Source organism: Poecile atricapillus, chromosome Z (assembly GCF_030490865.1).
Source record: "Poecile atricapillus isolate bPoeAtr1 chromosome Z, bPoeAtr1.hap1, whole genome shotgun sequence".
Classification (NCBI taxonomy): domain Eukaryota; kingdom Metazoa; phylum Chordata; class Aves; order Passeriformes; family Paridae; genus Poecile; species Poecile atricapillus.
The window spans coordinates 66,113,075-66,128,003 of record NC_081289.1 but is presented as its reverse complement, the minus strand read 5'-3'; the positions used below and the strand labels follow the sequence as shown (position 1 = coordinate 66,128,003).

The 14,929-nt window shown below is 41.0% G+C and overlaps 1 protein-coding gene across 3 annotated transcripts in view; it reads right to left on the bottom strand.

Moving 5' to 3' along the window:
• MSH3 (mutS homolog 3) overlaps positions 1-14,929 on the bottom strand; it is an 86,490-nt gene that overhangs the window by 40,900 nt on the left and 30,661 nt on the right. For all 3 annotated transcript variants that reach the window (XM_058827426.1, XM_058827428.1, XM_058827427.1), the window contains exons 10-12: positions 13,748-13,862; positions 7,387-7,471; positions 6,690-6,799 (exon numbers count right to left, since the gene is read on the bottom strand). In XM_058827426.1, the coding sequence (XP_058683409.1) occupies positions 6,690-6,799; positions 7,387-7,471; positions 13,748-13,862 (310 nt within the window). The remainder of the gene's footprint in view (positions 1-6,689; positions 6,800-7,386; positions 7,472-13,747; positions 13,863-14,929) is intronic.

Below are 14,929 nucleotides of genomic sequence, written 5' to 3'. Positions count from 1 at the left end.
AAGCAATCTTCTGTGGAATAATGTAACATAATTCAGTCAACTAAAAGCAATACTCTTACTTCTGCCATACCCCCCATCTAAGAATAGCATCATTAATACAATACTAAAATCACTTTTCAGTGTATTTAAACATAACAAAATCTAACTGCAGAATTGTTACTGCAGTCATTTAAAAGAACTACTTGAAGTGAAATAATGAGATACTCCCCTGCATTATTCTGCTGCCAAATAAGTGAACAATACAGAAAATTAGAAAATGCGAAGAAGATGTTTGAATCCTGAACTAAAAATTATTTTGACAAAGTAGAAGGCTGCAGACATGAAAGCACTGCACCACATTAACATCTGAGCAGCCTAAACAGGATTGCTGTTTGCTGGTGTGGTATTGGAGATCTGCTGGTCTCTCCTGCAGCAAACTAACATTTTCAGATGTGATAACATATCAGTACATTTAAAGCAGAGTGAAATTGATAATGTAACTGCTACATAAGATCAAAGGACACTATCATTCATGTAAGGTATTATTTAAAAACAAGGTAAATAAATACAAATTTATCCGAAATCTCTTAAATTATGCTAAATGCACACAGTATAAATTCATTCCTGGTGCTAAGGACATAATTCAGGAATAGCATATACAATTAAAATTAATTTTATTAAATCCATTCTAAGAGAAGTGTGATGCACAGAACTGACTGCAGTCACAGGAATTCAACCCTTTAAAAAACATAATCAAGGGTATGAAATAACAAACATTGCTTTCCATGGACTGTGGTATTTAATCAAAGCCTAGCAGCCTCCTAACTGCAAAGAACGAAAATGTATCATTTAAATTACTCACTAATATATTATGATTTTTTCCTGGCCTCCCCTCAGACCACGAATGAAGACTTTGGATGAGCTGATTGAGTTAAAGAGCATGTCTAATGGTACAGAGTGTCTGTCCCCTGCTGCAGAGCACTCCCTCTCATGGCCAGCAATTAATGCCCCAAAGCCCTCGGCCCTGGTCGAGCTCCCCGTGTGCAGTCTGTGCACTCAGCATGTCCTTCTGAAGAACAGGCAGATAAAGCCCTGGCTTACTGCACGAGTCCCCAGCAGCGACAGGGGACAGCTGCAGAGCCAGCCAAGGACTGCTGAGGCTGGAGCAGAGGCAGGGATGCACTTTTCCGGGACAAACATCTGTGCTGTGCCTGCTGGAGCTCAGCACAGCAATGGGGTCAGGAGCACACGACACCCCTGGAGCCTTCAGTCCCTCTCTGACAGGTCTGGGACAGGCTGCCTGTCTGAACTGCTTTGCACTGAAAGCCAGCAGCTCGTCCCCAAGGCAGGAGATGTTCTCCTGGGCAGGTCCCTGCAGGGAGGGCCTCAAGAGTGCACACACAGGTCCCAGGCACCCTGTCACCGGCGCTGGGGCCAGGAACATCACAGTCACCCTCTCTCCCTTTCCTCCTCTCCCTCTCTCTCTCTCCTTTCCCTGTCCCTCTGCTCAGACCCTCTGCTGTGGGCTCATGGCACTCAGGACTCGCAGTCTGATTTCCCTGCCAGCTGTGGAATTCACTGAAGATCTGTGTTCTCTGTGGAGCCCCTGCCCACCATGGCTGCCCCCCTCCCCTTAAGGCTGGGATGCCACCCTTACCTCTGCCTTCCTACCCAAGTGCTGGCTAAGACAGAAATTGGCTCAGCTGTGGGATGAACCCTGATTTGTTAAATTTTGGCGTGACCACCAGAATTTTATCCCATTAGCACCAACGAAAATGTACAAAGAAGGGTAATTATACCGTAATTAGTGCAGTGAAATTTAAGTGAAACCTAAAAAAATTAATCCTTCAGGATTTAAAAACTTGTTTTTTAAGTAATTTACTCCCAAAACTCCTGATGTCTCATGCCTCTCCAAGAGAGGTCCAGCAAGAGAGGACAATCTCCCTGAATGGATCTCAAATACTGAACAGCAGTACACAAGTACCCTAAACTTTAGCTTCACATCTGTTAAAAGAACGTCCAAAATATGCAAATGGTAATCAAACACTTTTGTTTATGTTCATACACAATGTATTTCAGCTATTTGTGCCTAAAAAGGGAACAATTAGCTACTTTAGCCAACATGAATGAATGCCTGATTGCTCCATTTATAAGGAATTAGACACAGCATTCAAAGGGACCAAAACACAGCTAGCAAAAATGAATCAATACATGTGATGATGCTGCAATCTTTTTCTTTCCTACAACAATTTTGAGATCTCAGGCATATGCTGTAACCTGCATTTGTGCATTTTATACTGGCACTGATTCTATAAAATTGTTATTCTTAGGAGGAAAATTTAGCCCTGCTGTGGGATCAGTGGATTTTATTCACAAATTACTGCTGGGAAAAGAAAATATTCCAATCCTGCTCTGGATGAAGATGGGTATCAAATGGGAACGATTCCAAAATAAGATGTGTTTCTTCAAGGACGTTTAGATAGTTTGTTTTACCACCCTGATACTTTAATTATGAGAACAAGGACAAAGTCAAACTTTAAAATTTTTCCTTTAGAATTATAATTTGTATATAGAAATATAAATAAAGCAGCACTCAATACATTCAAAGTGAGAAAATTCAGACCAAGACATTATTTTATATTACAAAAGAAATGTCATTGCCAATCTCACTGTCAAGGAACACTCTTCTTCCCAGTTCTACACTATATATCCTCCTGCTTATTATATATAAGCAAGTCATGTTGCATCAGAAATGCAAATTTAAACTTCCTCTTCCTCAGGAGCAGACAAGGAACTGTCTGTAGTCCTGAACTGTGCAGTTCTGAATTTGCTACACTGAGAGACATTCTAAGCTCCTGTGGCCAAAGCATATTCAGAGAAATAATAATTATCAATACCATCCTATAAGACTTTAATATTAGAAAAGCATCATCTCGTCCAGAATGGGGAGAAATGGGGGACAAAGTATACTGGAATTCCAGGGGGAAAATCCAGTTCTTGAGAGGTAATTAAAATTTTGGTTTCTCTGAAGTACAAAGCAAAGGCTGACATGTTTTTGGCAACTGTCTAAACAGATACAACTTTTCTCCTTTCCTGAGATTTAAACATCAGTTTAACTAAAAAAAGATCAGGTGCTCCTGGCTACAAATATATTCAGGCACATCATATGTAACACTAAAAATCGAAGTGAGACAAAACAAATACAAATGAGGCACTTGTGGGTCAGTCGGTCTGTTTAAAATACTTTAAACACAAAAACCCTCAAAAACCAGTAGAGAACACCCCAAAGAGAGAGATTATTATGTAAACTAGTATGTTCACATCACATACCCTCCCAGTTTATCCCACATGTATCCCTAAGCTTTTAAAATTTTGCATTAGAAATTCTTTTAGCTCAAAGGAAGCACTTTTGCAACAGAGGCCAACAGCAGCTGGGTTCTCTCCCAGTTCCACAGCAAGGTCCCTCCCTGCTCCCTGGCCATGGCACCAGAAACACACATCCTGATAAAAGACATCCCACCTGTGCAGGAGCAGAGTGGGAGGTGGGGGAATCACCTCCCTTATGCAGTGCTCCTGCACAGGAATGGAATCTGCAGATATTCCTCTACACTGGCTCTCACTTGCCCTGTAAGATGCATCAGCCTCAAGCTCTGTTTTAAACACCCAGTCACAGCTTTATTAGCTTCACAGACTGATCTACTATGGAAATAATAAACATGTATCTAGTTGTGCTGCTCCACTCCTCTGCTTTTTCCAGTTTTCAACTCCAGCCAACCCTGACAAGGTTGTGTGTTTGATAAAACAAATTTCCTAGGAACTGTGCAAGACTCAACAGCTGAGCAGGGCACAGACTCAAATTAATACCCAGCCAGGGAAAGGATGCAGTGTTTTTTTGTCAGTTTGTACTGCAGATGGGCAATCAGCACTCCTGACACCTGTGGAAGGGCAATGCAAAGCAGAGGCTGGAAGGAAGGAGGGAGGCAGTGGATAACCATGGATAATACAGAGACAGGGAAGGATGCACTCTGCAGAGGGGAGGCTTCAGATTGGTCATGTGCAGGGCAGCATCTATACAGGACAACATCCAAAATGTACAACAAAACCAGAGATTGAAACCACAGCTAGGTGTGCTCAGCCAGGCCCATCTGAACCTTTTCTTTCTCCTCCTGGTGCAGATATTGAAAAAGCAGTAACTTTGGCATCGGTCTCAAGGCTTCTGAGATCTGTTTCCCATCAGGAAACAAATTCTTTGTGGCTGTTGCAGACAAAGACACAAAGGTCACACTGTGCTGCAAAACTGGACCCTGAGAGCTGCCCTGCTGCCTTTCCTGCTAGAACCCCACTGCCTGACTGGGGACAGCAGGTTTCACCCACACAAAAATGCTCCAGGCCATCCATCCCCTTTTCTTCCACTCCACTTACAGACACCAAGTGAGAAAGGCACTCGATGGAACTTGGATCTCAGAGGTAAGATAACACTTCTGTAGCCCACAAATATGAAACTTCTGCAGAAAAACAACCTTCTTCATTCCCCCTAAAAAGTTCTGTTGTTAGTGACTGATACACTCTTATCTCATTATCTTTGTATACCCAGGTGAGTAAGTGAGGGCATTACACTCTTCTTGGTTAAACTTTTTTTTTTTTTTTTGCCATTTCTTTTTTTCCCAAATGTACACATCTTGTCTCTACATGTATTGCATCGCTGATGATTTAAAGAGTATCTTCAAGTTTGCCCAAATGAGTCTGTACACATTCCATCTTTATTCAACCTAATGTATGGTTTCTTCACAGGAAATTTAGTCATCATCCCAAGTGATTTAAAACTCTAAGGCATAAAGCAGTAATTACACCCTCTCACTTCTTGATACACCTACTCACTGACTGGAAAAGATGCAGTACAGAAGCCTTACTTCCTCTGAGAATGTCACTCCAGGAGGCTCAGGTGAATTACAATTACGGAATGTTCCCTGAGTGCATTTGTGTGCATTACTGGGAACAATACTGCCAGATGCCTGATGCACTAACTATGTAAAATTACAACTTGAGAGTCAGAAAGAGAGAAGTACACAGAGCAAAACAGCTTTTTTAGCTTCAAGTAGTACTGAGGAGCACCATCACCTCCAGCCATAGCAGCCTGAAAATGCCAAGCATCACTCTCCAGGAGAAGGAAGGAACAGAGGTGTAAGAGAAGCAAACTAAACTATGAACCTTTAAAGCTGGTTCTATACTGAGACAAGGGAGAACTTTTAAACTAAATATACTGGCTAACAAAGAGGGCCTGAAGTTCTGGGGAAGCAGTTTCAGGTAGTGCTGTGCCAGGTAGGAGCTCTATTTCCCTGTGGAGCGGTGTCTGAGCCGCTGCCCCACAGGTGTGGTCACTCGGTGTGGTCACTCGGTGTGGTCACTTGGGAGCCCGGGAGGAGCCCAGCCAGGTCCTGCCCGGGGCCATCCTCAGTGCTCTGGCTCCCTCCGCTGACAACTGCACAAACTGATTGATTTACATTTAAAAAGTGGCCTCCAAATTCCAGCCAAATGCTTCTCATGGCACAATGCCCTGATTAACTTTCGTGCAGTATGGGAGTTACATCAAAAGCCTCTGGAAGTGGGTAACATACATAAAAGCTACTAGCAGAATAATTTTTTTTTTTAAAAGGCCACTGAAATTAACTCATTAGAAAAAGGCTAACAAGAAAAGTAAGCAGTGATTCTACAGAAGCATAGTGCTTTAACATATCAGACTTGGTCAAGGAAAAAAAAATGCTCCTGAACAAACAGCTGTAAATTACCAGCAACAGCAAGATACTAAAACACTGGTATACCTCACTATTTGAACCTGACAGAAAATAATAAACATTAAAACTGCTCAATGTGTTTTCAAAAGTAAAACAGAGGAGAAAAAATACTGCAGATAACCAAGTCAAAGTTCTCTTTTATGGGAGAACTGGAGGGAACAAAGTGACAGCCTCAATAAACTCTGCCTTGACAATGCTCAGGAAACACATTTTCAAATGAATGGATCCAAAAACTCAAAATGTAGGCAAATGCAGCCCATGGACTCAATAGTGCTATTTACTACAAATTAAAGCACAACACTCAAATCAAGCCTGCAAAGAGAAACCACAAAAGATGGAGTCCATTTCAAAATTATGAAAACCAGCACAATACTGCTACAAAACACAGCATTTCTAAAGCACTGATAAATCAGGCACAGGTCAAAATACAGAAGTGGCCAAATAATCATCACATTTCAAGATTAACACAAAGGAACTCTCTCCTGTGCAGTACTCTGCATACAGGGATAACAAAAGCATCCACAGCTACTTTAGAAGAAATTAAACACATTAGGGATGTAAATACTTTCGAGGGATGAAAGACATCCAACATTAATTGGCAATTTTAGGAACAAAACAACCTCCAGCCCCAGGTGATCCAGATTCATTGTCTGAAAAGGGATATAGAAGTAGAACCCTGCCCATTCTGATTTCTGCAAAGGCATTTCTATCCTGGTCCAAACCCACTGCTATTCATCTGTGCCCCAAAGAGTGGTTTCACTCCTTCAAACCTAAATAACACCCACCACCTCTGTTGTGTCTTCTGCTGTGCAAACTCTGCTGTGGATCTCAGGTCTTCTGGACAAACAAAACCATTTGGCATATTCAAAATCACAACTAGAAAACAGAGGTTTAGCTCAGGATAAGGAACTATCTCACCTGAATTTCAGGAGGGGCTGGGTTACCCATTTTTTCAATCTTCGACGTCCAAACGAAGTTTTGGTATGATCCAAGACCCCGAGTAGGCTTCCTTTTGTTTTCATGTCAGTCTGAAATAATGAAAATAACTTAATTATTTCTAACTGAGCACTTAGCTTTGCAGTGGGAGGATCTTGACATTATTCAGAACATTGTGTTTGGGCTTTAAGAGATGGCAATTGTACTCTCATTATCAATTTCATTCTCAACAATGCCTTACATAAAGAACCTCCAGCAGTCGTAAGATACTTAAGTATGTTTTTCCTTTAGCTAGAAAATGGGTTTTAGGAAATGACCAGGATAAATTACACAATTAAAATAAGTCTGTACATACAGCTCTGAGCAGGAGCACAAAAACAAACTCTACTGCAAACATCACTCAAATGCAGTTGCTGAAGAAAATAAACTTAAGCAAAGTTCTTTGCTAGTCAAAGTGCAGCAAGGTCCCTAACTCATACTAGAAGCTAGTACTGAAGAATTTAATTTATGCTTCTGAAAATGTTATCTCCCTTCAGTCTGATGCCATTTAAAATAATTTAAGACTTTTATGGGTCAGATTGGCAAATTTGATTAACTTCACTTAAGTATGACAAAGTATGAAAAACACCTGTGAACATTTCAGCACTTACTAAAAAAAAAAAAATACATTTCTACTTACCTGATTCTGTAAAATTTCAAGATTTTTCATTGTTGTCCCATTAATTGTCATGAATTCAGTTTCACTGGACAACCGTTTGAAATTGCTGGGGAGAGGAATTTCAGATGTTGTATCTTAAACTTGGGCATGAGCAGGAAACTGAAACACTGTCAGGCTCCTCACATTAGAGAATTCAACATTTATGCAAATAAATTTTCAGAAGTCAAGCAAGAAATTAATACCTCTTCAAATAAATAAAAGAACTGAACACTAACTTTTAACCTTCTGCTTGGGAAAATAAAACTTCACAGTCATTTCCCTATTTCCTACAATGACTCTGACAAAGCTCAGAACAAAATTCAGCCCTTCTGTTATCTAACAGTTTTCCACTAAACGGTTAATTTATTCAATTTACAATTTAGCAATGACAGGACTGACAATTAATACTTCAAGAATGGAACAGATTTTTAACACAACTCATCATCAAAACATCATATCAAAACAAATATTAGTTTTTATTACTGCTGCAAATTTAAACAGCCTGCAGGTGCAATTATGCAGGAAAATAGAAATAGGGGACATTGAAACTATTTGCTTTTGTTTTAATATGAAACAACCATGACCAAAATTACTTGGCTTTTTGATATTCCTGAACAGAACTGGATGAGATCAACCCAAAGGCTGTGCTCCTTTAGAATCACCACTAATAAAATAATGGTATTAGGTGCGCAATCATATGAGATCTGAAAATCATTTCAGTCTCAAACGCACACGCAGTGGTCAGGACAGTGAAGTGCAATATCCTCACTAAATGGTTCTGACAAATGGAGTCATGATTGTCTGGGTTAATCATCCTGCTGACTGCCCTGTGCACAGAATCTAGGACACTCTTTGCTCTCTTACACTAAGCACAGCCACTTGCTGGGCAAGGCTTAAAACTGTTTTCTTGACTTTTCACAAAAAGTTTTTCAGTGCATTCACTTTTAAACCCTCTGGAAAAGTATCTGAATGCTCAACCTTTTCATGTTATGCACACACAGCTGCATTGCTGCTACACTAAAAACAAGAACAGCACCAAAACTTTCAGAAATATAAAATATTCAGAGACTAATCTTATATATTTATGTTGTATGCAGGTGCTTGGGCCTGTTACCAATTTTTTCCTAAATAATGGGTCAAATTAGAAGTATTTTCCACGGAATTGTAAAAAAAAGCAGATTTAACTGAGGGCCCTCAAGAAGTTTAATGACAGCTTGGAAGTACAGCTGACTCAGAACTGTACCCATGTGTGCTATTTCAGAAACCAAGGAAGCTGACCAGCAAAAGAAAACACTGGAGGCAAAACCAACAACATGTTCCAAATTACACAATATTGTAAGTAACAAAACAATACTTCTTTTTATTATCTTCAGTCACAACTGCTGATGCTGGCAAAAATTAATTAGGGAATGATTTCTGCTTGGCTCCCACTCACAAATCCCACCTGCTGCTCCAAAAGCACCTTTCTGCACCCAGGACCAGCTGTAGTCTCCCAATCTGCCACTGCTCCAGCCTCTGGTCTCTGACACCCAGCTGGGTGAGAACCAAGCCCTTCCACCCCCTCTCCAAAGCCAAGAGGATGCCCCTGGGTCTGTCTCCCTGTCACATCAGAGCCTCAGGATTGTGGATTTTTGTGGTGCTCCCACACTTCTCTTGGCTTTAGAGCACCTATCCCAGGACACACTCTGTTCCCAGCAGGGCTGCTCAGCAGAACCTGCAGACAGCTCACTCTGTTCCACTGCACAGTGGATTTACTCTTCTTTCACACTGTATTTACAGCTCTTTCAGATCAGACAAGCTGAAGTTGTTTTCACAGCATAAATTACGTGTGTCTTACATTACCCAGGTGTTTTCTTTATCTGAGTTACTTCACCCTACTATTAATCGTGGTAATTGAGAGTTTAGAGTACGTGAGTAACAGTCAAGATCAACTGCAGGATATGCCCAACCAACAATTCCACATGTCACAGCACAGAACATGTTTTGCTTCCACCCACTCATCTCCCTTCAGCTTGGGATCAGAAGTTGATAAAAATGTAAAAAAAACCCCGCATTCTTTACAAGGAATTTAGAGACCAAATGGCAGAAGAAGGTTGTAGGTAACTATTAAGCCAGGGCTGGTTTTGCAGCAAAGGTCTCAGCACAGCCCTTGTGTGAAATGCTAATGTGCTGCTACCAGCCCTCCCTGCCCCGCTGAAAGCCACCTTTCAGAAATCACATTTTGACAGGACCACAGGGCCATAACTCCTCCTGTAGGTGACACTGTGACCCCAGTTTCAAAGCACAGATTTGCAACAGTCTCAAGCACTCAAAGCAGCACAAAACCCAAGTAATGGAAACAGCTGGCAAGCCCGTAACAGAGGAACATGGCAAGGCAGGGTCAAGTCATCTCTGGGCTTAGAGAAAGGAAAAGAGTAAACAGACAGAAGCTTCTAGGGAGCTTTAGGGATTTTATAGGGAATACTCACGAGAAATGAGGTTCCTGCCCATAAAATTACTTTTTCAGAGCAGGACCACACGATGATGAGTGTGAAAAGGTTACTGTTCTGCTCTAGGACAGCCAAGTACATCCCCAGACTTCAGTTGTTATGTGTTACTGGAGAAACTGGATCATCTGTGCCATTTTTTCAGTACTTAAGGGGGGTTTATAAAAAAGAGTGAGAGCAACTTTCTACACAGGCAGTTAGGACAAGAGGGAACAGCTTTAAACTACGGTAGGAGAGATTTAGTTTTATGAAGGAATTGTTCCCTGGCAGGGTGGGCAGGTCCTGGCACAGGGTGCCCAGAGAAGCTGTTCCTGGATCTCTGGAAATGTCCAAGGCCAGGCTGGACAGGGCTGGGAGCTCCTGGGACAGTGGGAGGTGTCCCTGCCATGGCAGGGGGGGCACTGGAGAAACTTGGAAGTCCCTTCTGATCCAAACCTGTCTGGGATTCTGTGATATTGCCTCTCGAGAAGCTTGCAGTGAATGGTGGCTTTAATGCCGTGCTCATTATTTCCTCCACAGCAGATAATACGTATCATTTCATACTCGGTATCTCAGCCTAAGTGAATGCGTGTTATTTAGATCAGGAATTTTCAACTACTTTAATTGCCCACATCTCTGATGTTTCTGAGTGGAGCTGCACCCTGAAGCAATAGATTTTCTTTGCTCAGTTACCTTTTACAGTGCCCTAGAGTCCATGGCTTTGAGATCTCTAGGGGTGAATAAACCACAGAATGAACTTACACAGACAAGAAATGCAAGAATCTCTAAAAGAATCCCCTTTAAGAAATAAAAACAAGTCTCTCCATTTTTCAGAAGCACCAGTTTCCTTCATGCTCCATACCAAAGACATTTACCACAACCTGTGTAGTAAAGGATGTCAAGCCCAAGACTGTGTTTTGAATTTAATTAACCAGGTTTAAACTCATCAGTGAATACTTCAACAGGGCTAGAACTTTTGATCTGAACCCCTTTTTGTTTAATTCCTGCATTTCTTGAAGTTCTTCCATCACTGTTCAAAACCTACAAACTACTGTCTAAAGTCTCTCTCCTCCATATCCAACATGCTGGAAAACACTGAGGTAAAACTGAAATACACCAAGACACATTTGCTATGCAAATGATGATTTTTTCAAACAAAATTGGGTACTCAAATGTACTTAAAAACCTCTCCTGGATGTGTGCTAACTTCTTGACAAAAGCCTTTAATAAAAGGCTCTGTGCTAAAGGTATTAGAACACACCGATTCACAAAAACTTGTACCATTCATTATTAAATCTATTAAATGTATTTTTACTCTGAACTCTGAAGCAGCCTAGTCATAGTTTGGGGTCCAGCTGTGGTAGAAATCTTTATTTCTTTGCAATGTTTTGCTCTTTTAAGTATCTTAAAAGTAGATTTAAAAGCTTCATTGAAATATTAGGGCAAAACCCGCTTCCCTCCTACCAATGAGTATTCCTTGACTTATATGATATTTCATGACTCTTCCTAGTAAACTGAAATGGATTTTTTTTTTCAGCTGGGAGAAGAGTGTTTGTCCAAAGAAGGTACAGAGGTATAATGAATTTTTCTGTCATTCCTTCTATCAAACAGGTCTTCTTCATCCAGACCTGTGACACATTAACAAACTGAAAACTACCTCACAACTCCCACTTCATGCTTTCTGACTCATCTGTATATGCTCACTGACCTGAATTCTTCTAGGAATTTTTCTTGACACTCCAATGGAAGTTATTTCTCTTCTATTTCCTAATTCAAGACATTCACGAGCCTGACATCATTTGCTTAAAAGTCTTTCATTGTTCAGTATTTAGATAGCATTTCACTGGCATTAGGGAAAACACTGAAGTTGAGTTTACTCAATTTTGAGTATTTGGCTCACTTTGCTCATCCCCATGACACACTACAAGCAGCAAGTGGAACTCAGTATTGGACAGTTAGAGCATAAAGGCTTTAGAAACAAACACAGCAGAATCCAAGCTCCTGACCACAAAGTTATCACAAGAAATGCTATTTTATTTCTTCACAGAACATCAGCAAGATATTAAGTCTTTCTTTGCCTTTTCCCTCAGATGCTCATACATTCCCCAGAAATCCATTAGAGCAGCCTTCAGCAGGCAAATGTCAATGCTAAGATTTAGTGCTTTTCCTTCCCAGTCTATAATGTACTTGATTTTAGGATGCAGCTGTTACAAATGTGACTGACTGCTGCTACATAAGCCTCCACATAATTATATTTGTCCTCTGCTACTGAATTACTTCTACATAAAAGATGGATTTCACATTTTCTCCAGCTGAAAGAACATTGACCTCCTGTGTGATTGCACACAGGGCGCTGTGACAGCAGTGACCCACAAGCTGACCATGAAATGGCATTTCCATGGAATTCATTTGCTTCCTCAGAAGTTCTACAAGATTTCTCCACCTAAGCCAGCATGTTAAAAAAACAGTTGTTTAAAAAAAAAAGAAAAAAGGCAGCCCAAGAAGATAAGCAGGCACACCACAGTGCAGGAACACCACAGATCAGCACACCCCTCGATGGGTCAGCAGGGAAGATGCCCCAGGAATTCCTTCCCCATTAGGCCTATAAGCACATCAAACCTTTTGTTAACACTCAAAAACAACCTGGAGAGAAGCATAACTTAAGGAAAGAAATCCATCCCAAAATTCAGAACACATGGATAATTTCCAAATGTTTTGGTGGGCACCTGGAAAAGTGTTTAAGCAGTGTTTAAAGCTGGCACCTGCAGTGGATGTTTTAAATGCAGCTAGTAATCTAAACTGGTAATGGAGAGAGCCTTTCAAAATTAGGCTTCAAACTCCCAGAATCCCACACAACATGTGAATGATCCACAAGTGACATGACGTATTTCTAAGTTTCCAGTCTGCAGCCAGACTGACTTTATTAAATCCAGCATATTTAGGGACAGAGGAACAGTGAGATGACTGGGAGAGTATTTGGCAGTGGATGCACAGCAGATAAAGCTGTTTTATTTAACAAGCCTCAATGATATTTTCAAAGCTAAGCCAGGTAGGACAGCAATGTTTTATACCTGTGCAGGACAGGGTAAGAGAAGCTTTAGCATCTTTCCATTTTCACTTGATTCCACCTGCATAAGCCCATCACAAACCGTGAGCACTCAGCATATCTAATAAACCCAAGTGTTGGGACTGCTTAAGAGGTGACAAGGTTATATCTATGTCTGTGTGGTTTAGCAGTAACTTTGCACAAATTGAGGTGCTCCAGCAACAGCTTTTGCCATGATCCTTCTCCCCACTCCTACTTACCACTGAGTCCAGCCAAGGACTTTAGAGAAAGCCAAGATGTGTTAAACAGTTTTCTTTAAAACTGATAATTGGATTCAACAGCTCAAACAGACCTGCTGGGTACTGCCTGAACATTGCAACAAGAATTTGCAAACTGCAACAATATCAGCAAAGCTGAGTTGCAGCAGCAATTTTTTTAAAATTTTGGTTTTTTTAAAGCTGCCCAGAAAAGCCCTCTGTTTTGGTGACACAATAAAACTGAGGTTGAGACGTGACAGCTGATACAAACAAACCTTAAAATTTTCTCCCTAGTATCTAGCAAGTTTTGCACCTTGTTTGTTTTCAGTAACACCTGGCAGCAGTACATGCTCATTCACATCACTGACAGTAACATCTACACAAACATACTTCATTAAATACTGCTCAAAGAAACCCCTTGATTCTTTCAGTTCTGATTAGGAAATCAAATGTTAAGGTGTAATTTTTACAAAGACTATGTTTATCACTAGCAGGTTTTTCATTACAATCAGGGACACGGCTAAGACGTGCAAGGAGTGGTGCTTTGAATTGGAAATTTATATGACGCAACTTACCTTGGATTGTAAAGCATCTTTTCCAAATTAAATTCTTTGAGATATGCAATTACCGCTGCCAGAGAGCAAATAACAGGCTTATCCAAGCTCAATACTACAGACAGGTTTTGAGAACCTAAAAAAAATAATTTTTCTTGTTAAATGTTTATTTTCTGGTAACCTCATAGTCTACTACAAGGTATTGTAGAAAAAGCATAATCTGCTTTTCAATTTATTCTGCTAGAAACCTGTAATGTATGTACAGTTTTATGACATCTATAAATCAACATAAAGCAAGGCTCCAAAATAACACTTATGGTTCCAAATAATGCAGAACATTGCAACAGTGTAAACACATTAAGAAACAGAAAACATTTGACTCCATGGGTTTTTCTTCATTAAAAAAAAAACAAAAAAAACCACTAACTGTTGGCATAACAAACTTCTAAATATACAAACTAAAAATGCAGTTCTGAGATCCTCATTTTTGTGCACAGTGCTCTACTACAGAGCCAGTTCCAGCTGCAACAACAGGAAACTCACTCCACGATACCACAACATAAACTGGTCTTTTTAAAAAACCACGTAGTTCAGCTTCTTTCAGGGATGTTTTTAAAGCTGTTGTTCTGCTCCCAGATAACACCAACAAGAACTTGAGAACCCAGTAACAAGAATGATACTCCTGTCTTCCAAGAGGGCAAGAAGGAGGGCCCAGGACACTCTGGCCAGTCCCCTCCATCCCCAGGAAGGTGATGGGACAGATGGCTCTGGAGGTCATCACCAAGAATGCAGAAAGAAAGGTCAGGAGTGGCCAGCAGGGATTCACCAAGGGGACACTGTGCTTGAGAGAGCTGGGCAGAGAGAAACCTAAGGAGGTTCAACAAGGGCAGCTAGAGGTCCTGCACCTGGAGAGGAATAACCCCAAATACTAGAACAGATTGGAAGTGACCTATAAGAGACCAGCTCTGTGGAGAAGGTCCTAGGGGTGCTGCTGGATGACAAGTTGACCATGAGCTGACAGTGTCCTGGGGGCCAGGAGGGTCAGCGGGATCCTGGAGTGCATCAGGAGGAGTATGGCCAACAGGTCAGGGAAGGGATCCTGCCCCTCTGCCCTGCCCAGGTAAGGCCACATCCAGAATGCTGTGTTCAGTTCTGGGCTCCAGAGTTCAAGGAGGACAAGAAGTTGCTGTAGAGGGTCCAGCA